The sequence below is a fragment of the Anopheles funestus genome, chromosome 2RL (assembly GCF_943734845.2).
Source record: "Anopheles funestus chromosome 2RL, idAnoFuneDA-416_04, whole genome shotgun sequence".
Taxonomy (NCBI): domain Eukaryota; kingdom Metazoa; phylum Arthropoda; class Insecta; order Diptera; family Culicidae; genus Anopheles; species Anopheles funestus.
This window is the reverse complement of record NC_064598.1, coordinates 100,640,676-100,657,661: the sequence shown is the minus strand read 5'-3', so window position 1 is coordinate 100,657,661 and position 16,986 is coordinate 100,640,676. Positions and strand designations below refer to the sequence as shown.

General features: G+C 37.6%; 1 protein-coding gene and 1 long non-coding RNA gene across 11 annotated transcripts in view; one reads left to right on the top strand and one right to left on the bottom strand.

Moving 5' to 3' along the window:
- LOC125763387 (uncharacterized) overlaps window positions 1–16,986 on the top strand; it is a 98,864-nt gene that overhangs the window by 78,461 nt on the left and 3,417 nt on the right. For 5 of the 8 annotated variants that reach the window (XM_049426537.1, XM_049426532.1, XM_049426536.1 and 2 more), the window contains 4 exons: window positions 12,933–13,528; window positions 13,611–13,933; window positions 14,000–14,475; window positions 14,567–16,831. In XM_049426537.1, coding sequence (XP_049282494.1) covers window positions 12,933–13,528; window positions 13,611–13,933; window positions 14,000–14,475; window positions 14,567–14,719 — 1,548 coding nt within the window. In that variant the 3' untranslated portion in view covers window positions 14,720–16,831. Of the gene's footprint in view, window positions 1–12,932; window positions 13,529–13,610; window positions 13,934–13,999; window positions 14,476–14,566; window positions 16,832–16,986 lie in introns of those variants that run through there. The other 3 variants (XR_007418344.1, XR_007418343.1, XM_049426535.1) reach the window with 3 other exon arrangements.
- On the bottom strand, window positions 1,957–11,553 carry LOC125763634 (uncharacterized). Of its 3 annotated transcripts, none has more exons than XR_007418368.1 (3): window positions 7,861–9,016; window positions 3,027–3,741; window positions 1,957–2,076 (listed from the first exon to the last, which is right to left on the bottom strand). It is a non-coding gene; the product is annotated as an uncharacterized LOC125763634 (long non-coding RNA). The 3 variants fall into 3 exon arrangements; XR_007418367.1 differs by lacking the exon at window positions 1,957–2,076 and adding an exon at window positions 11,434–11,553 and having other exon boundaries at window positions 3,074–3,741; window positions 7,861–8,575; XR_007418366.1 differs by lacking the exon at window positions 1,957–2,076 and adding an exon at window positions 10,719–11,341 and having other exon boundaries at window positions 3,074–3,741; window positions 7,861–8,575.

Sequence of the window (16,986 nt, the reverse complement as noted above, 5' to 3'; positions counted from 1 at the left end):
CTTTGTCATTTGGTCCGGTCGCACGATATCTATGACGACTGACAGCTTGCGCTTCGGTTATGTCGTACAGTTTTAAGCCAGCTACGACTCACGGAATGCAATGGTACGTGCAGCAACTTGTCTAGGCGAGTAGAATAGCCGCCGAGTGCATTGCTTGCTAATTCTCTCATTGCGAGATTGAACCGAACGACGATCGTCGGCTTTTGATGGTTGGCGCGGAATGTTCCCAGCCGTACGAGAGAAGGCCAGCAATGTCAGGCATTCCTGTGAGAAGGTTCCGGTCAGGTGGCCGGCCTTCGATGGAATGATTCTTAGAATCTCGTAAATCGGGCTCACTTCGTACCGGTAAGCTGCTGACGTTGAGGAAATCGTAGCTATAATTTTTATTCCCACCAGTTTTATGGGAAAAAAGTATAAATTAAGTTATTATTAGCCAACCTTAAACATTATAGTTTTATGAAGATGTTCAAGATACCAGACAAGGGAGCAAGCTGTAACGCCAGACAACCTTCGTATTAGGCTTCTTTAAGCTGCGTACAAAAACGAGTTAGTAACGCCACCGTAAAAGCAATCGTGATGGTCGAAGCTACTGAACACATGCAAAATGACACTAAATCCACACTGAATTACCGGCATAATATCCAGTACTGTACCCGGTGCATCGTTAAATATACCTATCGTAAAGAAAATTCGCTTCAATGCAATTCCGAACAAAAAAACGATATTTCCTTCTCTTGCAACAGTGTTCCAAATGTACATATGTATTTGCATGTTTAGCTTTACAAACCAGTTGCACACGCCAACTCTCTGTAGTAAGTCCATTGGTTTTATCTATTCTACGATAAAGTTAACCAAAACATGTCGATGGCGATTCAACATGTCCACAGACAGTACGCTGCAGCATAGATCAATGTCGTCTTTGGCTTTATCGGCGACAACGTCTGATCAAACGCAACGATCAGTTGCATCGGGTTCCAACCGGTTCGAGGGTGTTGAAAAGTGCATGTTGTTTCACACCCGGCGCAGGAGAAAATCTGTTTTCCAATTAAAAGCAAATTGTGTACTTTTCATAATTGACTGTAATTTAGATTCGTTGCGTTCGCGTATGCTGTATCGGCCCACGCTCCCATCCAGATGTGACCGATGATCGATGCTGTAATGGATTGGAATGTGCAAAACAGACCTAACGGGTTTTTCGGTTCTGTTTTTTCTCCTATTCAATAAGAAATTAAAAATAATCTCGCATATGTACTAGAGACGAGAATAACAACACTTTCTAGTGAGTCAACTCAGAGTGAATAAGTCGGCAAAATTTTATCAATTGAATTATTTTAATGCAAATTGGTTGAAATAAGTTTCTTTTCACTCAAATCATGCTTTAAATCAAAAAAAGGATAAAAAATCAGAAAAAAATTAAAAAAAAAATTTTATCTGAGTTATCTGTTAGCCAAGTTCCATACCCTGTTTGAGGAAATGTAAAATTTTCCTCATTTTTGAGCAATTGAGCAAAATTTTTAAATGTGATATATTTGAATGCGAATTTGTTGCAATAAGTTTCTTTTCACTCAAATAATGCTTTAAATTAAAAAAATAATGAAAAATCAGAAAAAAATTTTAAAAAAAATTTTCACTCGAAAATTTCATAAGGCTTACCCCTTACGTTTTTTTTTGGGAAATTTTGCAAAAAAAATTAAACTGATTTATTTTAATGCCAATTGGTTGCAATGTGTTTCTTTTCACTCAAATAATGTTTAAAACAAAAAAAAGAATAAAAAATCAGAAAAAAATGAAAAAAATCTAAAATCTTGAAAATTTTCTAAGGCTCATTTTTGCGCCAAGTTTTGACTATAACTCGGTCGGTATCCAACGGATCGCCAATCTTTAACCTGTGGTCGATAGATGGCACCAATGGCTACATTTTCTTCTTGGACGGCCATGTCCTCAGATGTCTGTGCCAGAAGTTATTCGAGGAACCAAGTTCCATACCCTGTTTGAGGAAATGTAAAATTTTCCTCATTTTTGCACCAAGTTTTGCCTATAACTCGGTCGGTATCCAACGGATCGCCAATCTTTAACCTGTGGTCGATAGATGACACCAATGGCTACATTTTCTTCTTGGACGGCCATGCCCTCAGATGTCTGTGCCAGAAGTTATTCGAAGAAACAAGTTCCATACCCTGTTTGAGAAAATGTAAAATTTTCCTCATTTTTGCACCAAGTTTTGCCTATAACTCGGTCGGTATCCAACGGATCGCCAATCTTTAACCTGTGGTCGATAGATGACACCAATGGCTACATTTTCTTCTTGGACGGCCATGTCCTCAGATGTCTGTGCCAGAAGTTATTCGAAGAACCAAGTTCCATACCCTGTTTGAGAAAATGTAAAATTTTCCTCATTTTTGCGCCAAGTTTTGACTATAACTCGGTCGGTATCCAACGGATCGCCAGTCTTTAACCTGTGGTCGATGGATGACACCAATGGCTACATTTTCTTCTTGGACGGCCATGTCCTCAGATGTCTGTGCCAGAAGTTATTCGAGGAACCAAGTACCATACCCTGTTTGGGAAAATGTAAAATTTTCCTCATTTTTGCGCCAAGTTTTGACTATAACTCGGTCGGTATCCAACGGATCGCCAATCTTTAACCTGTGGTCGATAGATGGCACCAATGGCTACATTTTCTTCTTGGACGGCCATGTCCTCAGATGTCTGTGCCAGAAGTTATTCGAGGAACCAAGTTCCACACCCTGTTTGAGAAAATGTAAAATTTTCCTCATTTTTGCACCAAGTTTTGCCTATAACTCGGTCGGTATCCAACGGATCGCCAATCTTTAACCTGTGGTCGATAGATGACACCAATGGCTACATTTTCTTCTTTGACGGCCATGTCCTCAGATGTATGTGCCAGAAGTTATTCGAAGAAACAAGTTCCATACCCTGTTTGAGAAAATGTAAAATTTTCCTCATTTTTGCACCAAGTTTTGCCTATAACTCGGTCGGTATCCAACGGATCGCCAATCTTTAACCTGTGGTCGATAGATGGCACCAATGGCTACATTTTCTTCTTGGACGGCCATGCCCTCAAATGTCTGTGCCAGAAGTTATTCGAGGAACCAAGTTCCATACCCTGTTTGAGAAAATGTAAAATTTTCCTCATTTTTGAGCAATTGAGCAAAATTTTTAAATGTGATATATTTGAATGCGAATTTGTTGCAGTAAGTTTCTTTTCACTCAAATAATGCTTTAAATTAAAAAAAGAATAAAATATCAGAAAAAAATTTTAAAAAATTTTTTCACTCGAAAATTTCATAAGGCTTACCCCTTACGATTTTTTTGGGAAATTTTGCAAAAAAAATTAAATTGATTTATTTTAATGCCAATTGGTTGCAATGTGTTTCTTTTCACTCAAATAATGTTTAAAACAAAAAAAAGAATAAAAAATCAGAAAAAAATGAAAAAAATCTAAAATCTTGAAAATTTTCTAAGGCTCATTTTTGCGCCAAGTTTTGCCTATAACTCGGTCGGTATCCAACGGATCGCCAATCTTTAACCTGTGGTCGATAGATGGCACCAATGGCTACATTTTCTTCTTGGACGGCCATGTCCTCAGATGTCTGTGCCAGAAGTTATTCGAGGAACCAAGTTCCATACCCTGTTTGAGGAAATGTAAAATTTTCCTCATTTTTGCACCAAGTTTTGCCTATAACTCGGCCGGTATCCAACGGATCGCCAATCTTTAACCTGTGGTCGATAGATGGCATCAATGACTACATTTTCTTCTTGGACGGCCATGCCCTCAAATGTCTGTGCCAGAAGTTATTCGAGGAACCAAGTTCCATACCCTGTTTGAGAAAATGTAAAATTTTCCTCATTTTTGAGCAATATAGCAAAATTTTTAAATGTGATATATTTGAATGCGAATTTGTTGCAGTAAGTTTCTTTTCACTCAAATAATGCTTTAAATTAAAATAAGAATAAAAAATCAGAAAAAAATTTTAAAAAATTTTTTCACTCGAAAATTTCATAAGGCTTACCCCTTACGTTTTTTTTTGGGAAATTTTGCAAAAAAATTTAAATTGATTTATTTTAATGCCAATTGGTTGCAATGTGTTTCTTTTCACTCAAATAATGTTTAAAACAAAAAAAAGAATAAAAAATCAGAAAAAAATGAAAAAAATCTAAAATCTTGAAAATTTTCTAAGGCTCATTTTTGCGCCAAGTTTTGACTATAACTCGGTCGGTATCCAACGGATCGCCAATCTTTAACCTGTGGTCGATAGATGACACCAATGGCTACATTTTCTTCTTGGACGGCCATGTCCTCAGATGTCTGTGCCAGAAGTTATTCGAGGAACCAAGTTCCATACCCTGTTTGGGAAAATGTAAAATTTTCCTCATTTTTGCGCCAAGTTTTGACTATAACTCGGTCGGTATCCAACGGATCGCCAATCTTTAACCTGTGGTCGATAGATGGCACCAATGGCTACATTTTTTTCTTGGACGGCCATGCCCTCAAATGTCTGTGCCAGAAGTTATTCGAGGAACCAAGTTCCATACCCTGTTTGAGAAAATGTAAAATTTTCCTCATTTTTGAGCAATTGAGCAAAATTTTTAAATGTGATATATTTGAATGCGAATTTGTTGCAATAAGTTTCTTTTCACTGAAATAATGCTTTAAATTAAAAAATAATGAAAAATCAGAAAAAAATTTTAAAAAAATTTCACTCGAAAATTTCATAAGGCTTACCCCTTACGTTTTTTTTGGGAAATTTTGCAAAAAAAATTAAACTGATTTATTTTAATGCCAATTGGTTGCAATGTGTTTCTTTTCACTCAAATAATGTTTAAAACAAAAAAAAGAATAAAAAATCAGAAAAAAATGAAAAAAATCTAAAATCTTGAAAATTTTCTAAGGCTCATTTTTGCACCAAGTTTTGCCTATAACTCGGTCGGTATCCAACGGATCGCCAATCTTTAACCTGTGGTCGATAGATGACACCAATGGCTACATTTTCTTCTTGGACGGCCATGTCCTCAGATGTCTGTGCCAGAAGTTATTCGAGGAACCAAGTTCCATACCCTGTTTGAGAAAATGTAAAATTTTCCTCATTTTTGCGCAAAGTTTTGACTATAACTCGGTCGGTATCCAACGGATCGCCAATCTTTAACCTGTGGTCGATAGATGGCACCAATGGCTACATTTTCTTCTTGGACGGCCATGTCCTCAGATGTCTGTGCCAGAAGTTATTCGAGGAACCAAGTTCCATACCCTGTTTGAGAAAATGTAAAATTTTCCTCATTTTTGAGCAATTGAGCAAAATTTTTAAATGTGATATATTTGAATGCGAATTTGTTGCAGTAAGTTTCTTTTCACTCAAATAATGCTTTAAATTAAAAAAAGAATAAAAAATCAGAAAAAAATTTTAAAAAATTTTTTCACTCGAAAATTTCATAAGGCTTACCCCTTACGTTTTTTTTGGGAAATTTTGCAAAAAAAATTAAACTGATTTATTTTAATGCCAATTGGTTGCAATGTGTTTCTTTTCACTCAAATAATGTTTAAAACAAAAAAAAGAATAAAAAATCAGAAAAAAATGAAAAAAATCTAAAATCTTGAAAATTTTCTAAGGCTCATTTTTGCGCCAAGTTTTGCCTATAACTCGGTCGGTATCCAACGGATCGCCAATCTTTAACCTGTGGTCGATAGATGACACCAATGGCTACATTTTCTTCTTGGACGGCCATGTCCTCAGATGTCTGTGCCAGAAGTTATTCGAGGAACCAAGTTCCATACCCTGTTTGGGAAAATGTAAAGATTTCCTCATTTTTGCGCAAAGTTTTGCCTATAACTCGGTCGGTATCCAACGGATCGCCAATCTTTAACCTGTGGTCGATAGATGGCACCAATGGCTACATTTTCTTCTTGGACGGCCATGCCCTCAAATGTCTGTGCCAGAAGTTATTCGAGGAACCAAGTTCCATACCCTGTTTGAGAAAATGTAAAATTTTCCTCATTTTTGAGCAATTGAGCAAAATTTTTAAATGTGATATATTTGAATGCAAATTTGTTGCAGTAAGTTTCTTTTCACTCAAATAATGCTTTAAATTAAAAAAATAATGAAAAATCAGAAAAAAATTTTAAAAAATTTTTTCACTCGAAAATTTCATAAGGCTTACCCCTTACGTTTTTTTTGGGAAATTTTGCAAAAAAATTTAAATTGATTTATTTTAATGCCAATTGGTTGCAATGTGTTTCTTTTCACTCAAATAATGTTTAAAACAAAAAAAAGAATAAAAAATCAGAAAAAAATGAAAAAAATCTAAAATCTTGAAAATTTTCTAAGGCTCATTTTTGCGCCAAGTTTTGACTATAACTCGGTCGGTATCCAACGGATCGCCAATCTTTAACCTGTGGTCGATAGATGACACCAATGGCTACATTTTCTTCTTGGACGGCAATGCCCTCAGATGTCTGTGCCAGAAGTTATTCGAGGAACCAAGTTCCATACCCTGTTTGAGAAAATGTAAAATTTTCCTCATTTTTGCACCAAATTTTGGCTATAACTCGGTCGGTATCCAACGGATCGCCAATCTTTAACCTGTGGTCGATAGATGGCATCAATGGCTACATTTTCTTCTTGGACGGCCATGTCCTCAGATGTCTGTGCCAGAAGTTATTCGAGGAACCAAGTTCCATACCCTGTTTGAGAAAATGTAAAATTTTCTATCCGTTGGTCGGTATCCAACGGATCGCCAATCTTTAACCTGTGGTCGATAGATGGCACCAATGGCTACATTTTCTTCTTGGACGGCCATGTCCTCAGATGTCTCTGCCAGAAGTTATTCGAGGAACCAAGTTCCATACCCCGTTTGAGAAAATGTAAAATTTTCCTCAGTTTTGAGCAATATAGCAAAATTTTTAAATGTGATATATTTGAATGCGAATTTGTTGCAATAAGTTTCTTTTCACTCAAATAATGCTTTAAATTTAAAAAAGAATGAAAAATCAGAAAAAAATTTAAAAAAAAATTTTCACTCGAAAATTTCATAAGGCTTACCCCTTACGTTTTTTTTGGGAAATTTTGCAAAAAAAATTAAATTGATTTATTTTAATGCCAATTGGTTGCAATGTGTTTCTTTTCACTCAAAAAATGTTTAAAACAAAAAAAAGAATAAAAAATCAGAAAAAAATGAAAAAAATCTAAAATCTTGAAAATTTTCTAAGGCTCATTTTTGCGCCAAGTTTTGACTATAACTCGGTCGGTATCCAACGGATCGCCAATCTTTAACCTGTGGTCGATAGATGACACCAATGGCTACATTTTCTTCTTGGACGGCCATGTCCTCAGATGTCTGTGCCAGAAGTTATTCGAGGAACCAAGTTCCATACCCTGTTTGGGAAAATGTAAAATTTTCCTCATTTTTGCGCCAAGTTTTGACTATAACTCGGTCGGTATCCAACGGATCGCCAATCTTTAACCTGTGGTCGATAGATGGCACCAATGGCTACATTTTCTTCTTGGACGGCCATGTCCTCAGATGTCTGTGCCAGAAGTTATTCGAGGAACCAAGTTCCACACCCTGTTTGAGAAAATGTAAAATTTTCCTCATTTTTGCACCAAGTTTTGCCTATAACTCGGTCGGTATCCAACGGATCGCCAATCTTTAACCTGTGGTCGATAGATGACACCAATGGCTACATTTTCTTCTTTGACGGCCATGTCCTCAGATGTATGTGCCAGAAGTTATTCGAAGAAACAAGTTCCATACCCTGTTTGAGAAAATGTAAAATTTTCCTCATTTTTGCACCAAGTTTTGCCTATAACTCGGTCGGTATCCAACGGATCGCCAATCTTTAACCTGTGGTCGATAGATGGCACCAATGGCTACATTTTCTTCTTGGACGGCCATGCCCTCAAATGTCTGTGCCAGAAGTTATTCGAGGAACCAAGTTCCATACCCTGTTTGAGAAAATGTAAAATTTTCCTCATTTTTGAGCAATTGAGCAAAATTTTTAAATGTGATATATTTGAATGCGAATTTGTTGCAGTAAGTTTCTTTTCACTCAAATAATGCTTTAAATTAAAAAAAGAATAAAATATCAGAAAAAAATTTTAAAAAATTTTTTCACTCGAAAATTTCATAAGGCTTACCCCTTACGATTTTTTTGGGAAATTTTGCAAAAAAAATTAAATTGATTTATTTTAATGCCAATTGGTTGCAATGTGTTTCTTTTCACTCAAATAATGTTTAAAACAAAAAAAAGAATAAAAAATCAGAAAAAAATGAAAAAAATCTAAAATCTTGAAAATTTTCTAAGGCTCATTTTTGCGCCAAGTTTTGCCTATAACTCGGTCGGTATCCAACGGATCGCCAATCTTTAACCTGTGGTCGATAGATGGCACCAATGGCTACATTTTCTTCTTGGACGGCCATGTCCTCAGATGTCTGTGCCAGAAGTTATTCGAGGAACCAAGTTCCATACCCTGTTTGAGGAAATGTAAAATTTTCCTCATTTTTGCACCAAGTTTTGCCTATAACTCGGCCGGTATCCAACGGATCGCCAATCTTTAACCTGTGGTCGATAGATGGCATCAATGACTACATTTTCTTCTTGGACGGCCATGCCCTCAAATGTCTGTGCCAGAAGTTATTCGAGGAACCAAGTTCCATACCCTGTTTGAGAAAATGTAAAATTTTCCTCATTTTTGAGCAATATAGCAAAATTTTTAAATGTGATATATTTGAATGCGAATTTGTTGCAGTAAGTTTCTTTTCACTCAAATAATGCTTTAAATTAAAATAAGAATAAAAAATCAGAAAAAAATTTTAAAAAAATTTTTCACTCGAAAATTTCATAAGGCTTACCCCTTACGTTTTTTTTTGGGAAATTTTGCAAAAAAATTTAAATTGATTTATTTTAATGCCAATTGGTTGCAATGTGTTTCTTTTCACTCAAATAATGTTTAAAACAAAAAAAAGAATAAAAAATCAGAAAAAAATGAAAAAAATCTAAAATCTTGAAAATTTTCTAAGGCTCATTTTTGCGCCAAGTTTTGACTATAACTCGGTCGGTATCCAACGGATCGCCAATCTTTAACCTGTGGTCGATAGATGACACCAATGGCTACATTTTCTTCTTGGACGGCCATGTCCTCAGATGTCTGTGCCAGAAGTTATTCGAGGAACCAAGTTCCATACCCTGTTTGGGAAAATGTAAAATTTTCCTCATTTTTGCGCCAAGTTTTGACTATAACTCGGTCGGTATCCAACGGATCGCCAATCTTTAACCTGTGGTCGATAGATGGCACCAATGGCTACATTTTTTTCTTGGACGGCCATGCCCTCAAATGTCTGTGCCAGAAGTTATTCGAGGAACCAAGTTCCATACCCTGTTTGAGAAAATGTAAAATTTTCCTCATTTTTGAGCAATTGAGCAAAATTTTTAAATGTGATATATTTGAATGCGAATTTGTTGCAATAAGTTTCTTTTCACTGAAATAATGCTTTAAATTAAAAAATAATGAAAAATCAGAAAAAAATTTTAAAAAAATTTCACTCGAAAATTTCATAAGGCTTACCCCTTACGTTTTTTTTGGGAAATTTTGCAAAAAAAATTAAACTGATTTATTTTAATGCCAATTGGTTGCAATGTGTTTCTTTTCACTCAAATAATGTTTAAAACAAAAAAAAGAATAAAAAATCAGAAAAAAATGAAAAAAATCTAAAATCTTGAAAATTTTCTAAGGCTCATTTTTGCACCAAGTTTTGCCTATAACTCGGTCGGTATCCAACGGATCGCCAATCTTTAACCTGTGGTCGATAGATGACACCAATGGCTACATTTTCTTCTTGGACGGCCATGTCCTCAGATGTCTGTGCCAGAAGTTATTCGAGGAACCAAGTTCCATACCCTGTTTGAGAAAATGTAAAATTTTCCTCATTTTTGCGCAAAGTTTTGACTATAACTCGGTCGGTATCCAACGGATCGCCAATCTTTAACCTGTGGTCGATAGATGGCACCAATGGCTACATTTTCTTCTTGGACGGCCATGTCCTCAGATGTCTGTGCCAGAAGTTATTCGAGGAACCAAGTTCCATACCCTGTTTGAGAAAATGTAAAATTTTCCTCATTTTTGAGCAATTGAGCAAAATTTTTAAATGTGATATATTTGAATGCGAATTTGTTGCAGTAAGTTTCTTTTCACTCAAATAATGCTTTAAATTAAAAAAAGAATAAAAAATCAGAAAAAAATTTTAAAAAATTTTTTCACTCGAAAATTTCATAAGGCTTACCCCTTACGTTTTTTTTGGGAAATTTTGCAAAAAAAATTAAACTGATTTATTTTAATGCCAATTGGTTGCAATGTGTTTCTTTTCACTCAAATAATGTTTAAAACAAAAAAAAGAATAAAAAATCAGAAAAAAATGAAAAAAATCTAAAATCTTGAAAATTTTCTAAGGCTCATTTTTGCGCCAAGTTTTGCCTATAACTCGGTCGGTATCCAACGGATCGCCAATCTTTAACCTGTGGTCGATAGATGACACCAATGGCTACATTTTCTTCTTGGACGGCCATGTCCTCAGATGTCTGTGCCAGAAGTTATTCGAGGAACCAAGTTCCATACCCTGTTTGGGAAAATGTAAAGATTTCCTCATTTTTGCGCAAAGTTTTGCCTATAACTCGGTCGGTATCCAACGGATCGCCAATCTTTAACCTGTGGTCGATAGATGGCACCAATGGCTACATTTTCTTCTTGGACGGCCATGCCCTCAAATGTCTGTGCCAGAAGTTATTCGAGGAACCAAGTTCCATACCCTGTTTGAGAAAATGTAAAATTTTCCTCATTTTTGAGCAATTGAGCAAAATTTTTAAATGTGATATATTTGAATGCAAATTTGTTGCAGTAAGTTTCTTTTCACTCAAATAATGCTTTAAATTAAAAAAATAATGAAAAATCAGAAAAAAATTTTAAAAAATTTTTTCACTCGAAAATTTCATAAGGCTTACCCCTTACGTTTTTTTTGGGAAATTTTGCAAAAAAATTTAAATTGATTTATTTTAATGCCAATTGGTTGCAATGTGTTTCTTTTCACTCAAATAATGTTTAAAACAAAAAAAAGAATAAAAAATCAGAAAAAAATGAAAAAAATCTAAAATCTTGAAAATTTTCTAAGGCTCATTTTTGCGCCAAGTTTTGACTATAACTCGGTCGGTATCCAACGGATCGCCAATCTTTAACCTGTGGTCGATAGATGACACCAATGGCTACATTTTCTTCTTGGACGGCAATGCCCTCAGATGTCTGTGCCAGAAGTTATTCGAGGAACCAAGTTCCATACCCTGTTTGAGAAAATGTAAAATTTTCCTCATTTTTGCACCAAATTTTGGCTATAACTCGGTCGGTATCCAACGGATCGCCAATCTTTAACCTGTGGTCGATAGATGGCATCAATGGCTACATTTTCTTCTTGGACGGCCATGTCCTCAGATGTCTGTGCCAGAAGTTATTCGAGGAACCAAGTTCCATACCCTGTTTGAGAAAATGTAAAATTTTCTATCCGTTGGTCGGTATCCAACGGATCGCCAATCTTTAACCTGTGGTCGATAGATGGCACCAATGGCTACATTTTCTTCTTGGACGGCCATGTCCTCAGATGTCTCTGCCAGAAGTTATTCGAGGAACCAAGTTCCATACCCCGTTTGAGAAAATGTAAAATTTTCCTCAGTTTTGAGCAATATAGCAAAATTTTTAAATGTGATATATTTGAATGCGAATTTGTTGCAATAAGTTTCTTTTCACTCAAATAATGCTTTAAATTTAAAAAAGAATGAAAAATCAGAAAAAAATTTAAAAAAAAATTTTCACTCGAAAATTTCATAAGGCTTACCCCTTACGTTTTTTTTGGGAAATTTTGCAAAAAAAATTAAATTGATTTATTTTAATGCCAATTGGTTGCAATGTGTTTCTTTTCACTCAAAAAATGTTTAAAACAAAAAAAAGAATGAAAAATTATAAAAAAAATATAAAAATCAAAAAAATTGAAAATTTCCTAATGCTCGATTCACCACCTCTACATGCTTAGACTCATGAGTGAGAAAGTGAAAAAAGAGTCGCTAAAACTCCTCGTCTCACTATCTCACTCTTACTCACTTTGCACATCTCTAATATGTATGTAGTGGAGAACATACTAAAAAGTTATAAACTTTTTTGCTCGACTTCTTTATAGGAGGATTTACAGGATATCGAACAATTTAAAAAAGAGTATGCTCTATATTTAACATGCTCTATATGCTCTATAGTTAATGCTCTATTGCCCATGGTTTTTTTAAAACCTGCAAATTAATATTCCACAAACCATAATACCCAACGCATTGTCATTCTTTTGTCCGATATCAAAAAGGGTATTATTTCTATTGATTCTGCCGCATCATGGCCCACACATGCGTTTCTATAATGAGCGCCAGCCCATTACCATCATCCTACGCGTTCGAGTAACGCCGCACCAGCAATGAGGCAAACAATTTCACATAATTGCAGTATTCTGCAGCACACCTACCACACCATCACCTCACTAACAGCGCTTTTGACAACGAATAACTGTACCTCCAACAATAGAATTGTTGGGCCACAAATACCTTCTGCCACGTTCTGTGTGTATGCATATTACAATTTCTCCATCACCACATCTCGGTGTTGCGTTGCGACAGCAATGATGTCAAAGACTCATCCACGAACGCTCTGATTGATCACGGACATTTTCATAATGACAGACTGGTTTTCTTTTTTTTTTGCTGAGCGAAGCGCCATTCCTAAAGGGGTAGTGTGTAATTCCTGGGAAAAATATAATAGTACGGCACACAATAATGCACCAGACGCCACGGAAAGTGCACTGTGTTTATTAATCCCTTCTCCATTTTTTCCCCCCAGATAATTGCTGCACTAGCCGTTTCGTTGGGACCTCTAGCGGCCGGTCTAGGGAAGGGTTACTCCAGTCCCGCCATTGACAATCTACAGGAGCTTCAAAATATGAAACGTGGCAACTACACACACTTCTCCGTGAACGATCAGCAAGTGAGCTGGATCGCCAGCCTTTCCCTGCTCGGGGCCCTTTTTGGTGGCATGTTCGGTGGGCTGGCAATGCAGTACGGACGGAAGCGTGTCCTCACGCTAATGTCACTTCCGTTCTCCATCTCCTGGATACTGACCATGTTCGCGAAATCGGTAGAAACCATGTTCTTTACCGCGTTTGTCGGTGGGTTTTGTTGTGCGATTGTCTCAACCGTGGCGCAGGTGTACGTCAGCGAGATTGCGTCGCCCGACATTCGAGGGTTCCTCAGTGCCATCCAGAAAATTGCCGGACACTTTGGCATGCTCATATCGTATTTGCTCGGTGCGTACCTTGACTGGCGGCAGTTGGCAATGCTGATCGCGATGGCACCGATTATGCTCTTCATATCTGTGATCTACATACCGGAAACACCGAGCTTCCTAGTCTTAAGAGGTTGTGACGACGAAGCACACCGGTAAGTGATTAATGGCAAGTAGTAGATATTCCTTTGCGGTATGAAGCTAATTTTGTTTTACTGTTACTTTTTCCCTGTATAGGTCACTGCAATGGTTGCGAGGACCGCACAAAAATGTAGAACTGGAACTGGACACTATCCGCTCGAATGTGCGTACCACACGGATGAACTTGCTCAATCGTATCAGTACCTCAAATGGGACAGTTGGTACCGGCGGTGTGACAGTAGATGGAGCCACGGGGCAATCGATACCGATCGGCAATCATCGCCGAGGACTTCGGTACTACCTCGAGATGATCTCCTTCGAGGCGATTGTTTCGAACGTCAAGTCAGTCCTGCGTAACGCCCGTCTAGTCAAGCCTATCCTCATCACGTGCGGGTTGATGATTTTCCAACGTTTCACCGGTAAGTGCATTTGCCCAAAAGGCGTCTAAAAAGCCTTCATACTAACAATTGAGTTTTCTTTCACAGGCGCTAGCTCATTTAATTTCTACGCCGTCACTATCTTCCGCAAAACTTTCGCCGGTATGAACCCCCACGGTGCTGCCATCGCAGTTGGGTTTGTGCAGTTGCTAGCCTCGATGCTTTCCGGGCTACTTATCGACACGGTGGGACGCATTCCACTGCTGATCGTCAGCAGTATCTTTATGTCGCTCGCTTTGGCCGGTTTTGGATCCTGCGTCTACTATGGCGAAACGAGCAAGATGCTGATTGCCGAAAGCGGTGTACTGTCGGACGTCAGTATGGCGTCGGGACAGAACGATTGGATACCACTGCTCTGCGTGCTCGTCTTTACCGTGGCCTTTGCATTGGGGATATCGCCTATTTCCTGGTTGCTCGTCGGTGAACTGTTCCCGTTGGAGTATCGTGCCGTTGGTAGCTCCATTGCCACCAGCTTCAGCTACTTCTGCGCCTTTCTCAGTGTTAAAACCTTCGTTGATTTCCAGGTAAAGAAAATCGCTTTGATTTGCTAAATTTCTGCTCAAATTGTGACGGTTCCATAATTCTCCATCTTAACATTCTGATTTCTTCTTTCAGAGCTTTCTGGGTCTGCACGGTACATTTTGGCTGTACGCGTGCATATCGTGCGTTGGACTGTTTTTCGTCATAATGGTCGTGCCGGAGACCAAAGGCCGCGACCTGGAGGAGATGGATCCGCGCTACGTGCGAACGTTAACGATCAATCGATGAGACATGGGTACCCACGTAGAGTATTTAGTATAGTATTTAAGGGACCGCTTCCTTTCCCATCTGCGGCACGCTTTGATGGTCGGAAGGACTACCGTACTCGTGAAATTCGTGCTCGTACACAGTTCCGGCTGTAGACTGTTCCTCTGTAAATGTATAGTTTGAATCGAGAGCCAACTAAGCTGACAGATGTGTGCTTTACTATCTGATCGATGCACAAGTATTAGTAAAGGTAAAGTCAACACCAACCAACAGAAGAAGAAGGAGAAAAAACTCCCCTAATCAACCCTCAGCCGTTGCAAAAACGGTGAAGCATTTACTAGCAAACGATAGATGGTGTTTTGTATTTCTGTTCTGATCACCTCAAAGCGTGTGTTTTGTTGTGCTTTTCCTCAAAGACCAACACCCAAAACATGTCACTTAACTACTCGAATTTCTTAACAATCGAGAGCATGTGTTCCTAATAGATTTTCGTTTGCATTGTATTGTGATCCACTTGCTGCTGTGGATGCTAGACGAGCTCCAGTAGGTTGAGGAATATAGAAATTAGACAAAAACAAATCTATCAACGATCAAAATAGTGAAACTCGTCCAGTCAAAACTGTTATAAAAATATGGAGAGTCCTATCACAAGAAGGAGTGGCCAATGCGGTCAGAGCAAAACTGATGTTCCCGGTCAGGATCGTCTGAGTCCTTGGACGATAGAGACAGAGAGACAATAATTTATATCGTAGCAAAAAAGAAAAGAAAAAACAGAGAGAAATCAATTATAATAAAGTTTAATATAGGCAGGGCAGTAGGGTTTGGAACAAACGCATGCTGGTTTCCAGTTACAGCCCGGTAAGTAATAAATATATACAGATCTATTATACATACTTATATACATACAGAATCAAAAACCAGACTGGCCAGTCGCCGGCTTCGGTCGCAAGAAGTATTTTTAAAAGCTAGAAATGGACGAAACAAGGAGGAACAAGAAACAATAACTTATACAGAAGTAGCGTATGCGCTTACTTATAACCGATGCTTTGACAGTGCAACGTAGTGGACGACGCCTAGAACGATGGCGGCTAAATGTTAGTAAGAGGAAACACGCAAATAAGCCATGTGGCTGTTGCGTCTGTTTGTCCTCTACTCTCTAGAAGCAACTACGTATATTTGCATTTTCGTGGCCCCAATTCCTACTTCATGCTAGTGTACATATACTACGGTGCGTACTTAATACGCCATATAATGCCGGCAAAGCCGAATAAGATTTTATAAATCGACATATCTTCCAACATTAGAAAACATGCACAGGAGAGAAGGAGTTTTTGTTTAAATTGGCAATCGAATTATATCGTGTTGGACAAACGTTCGACATAATATTCATTGGAGCAAGGTGTAATAATTTGTTGGTCAAGTTCGACTAGGTTGTTGTGTGGCATTTTTAATAAAACAGCAACAATCGAATCGAATAGCGAATAGCGATGGCGCAGTTACGTAAAATACATCTTATAGATTATTTTCTTTTCTGCTGCTAGACCCGTAATATCTATCTACCTGATGTTGAGACACTTACACACTGTAATACGTATCAGTTCTAGCGTCTGTACGAGTACAGTCAAGTACAACAGGAGTATATCAATTTTCGATTAGTACAAAGATGTTATATCAGTAAAGGAGCATTTCTTCCAAGAATCTCCCCCCCCCCCCCCCAAACCCTTTGTTTAAGGTGTCCTACATCAATCACTAGAACAGATGATCGAACAAACTGTAGAAGGAAATCGACCAACACATATTCTCGAATAATCTCAAATACTATATCGTACAAAAACGAACCTCCTTTTCTCGAGTCTCGTTACCCATTTCTAGCCTGTTGTTTCCTGTTCTAACGTGGCTCTATATCTCTCCCCAACTACTCTTACCTGTTGCACACTTTAAACAGTTGTTTAAATTTCATTTCTAAAAACACAAAACTGATAACAATTAGTGCAACATTTTATAGACAACGTAAGCAAAACGATACTTAACACAGCGTACATCGATCGAACAAACAAAAAACAAAAGGCGACAAGCAAAAATAGTGCGCCGTACTGGAAAGTCATGACAATAAGACAACTTAAAAAAATCAAACCAAGTGTTCAACGTTGCAGTGTACTGCAGCTTAGCAGCAGAAAATGAGATGTTTAGCATAAAACTTACGTAGGAAAAGCTTAGCCACTGATGTACCGTGCTCGTGTTTTCTTTTTTGTGACAAACACAGCGAAATACAGATGGATTGTACAGTA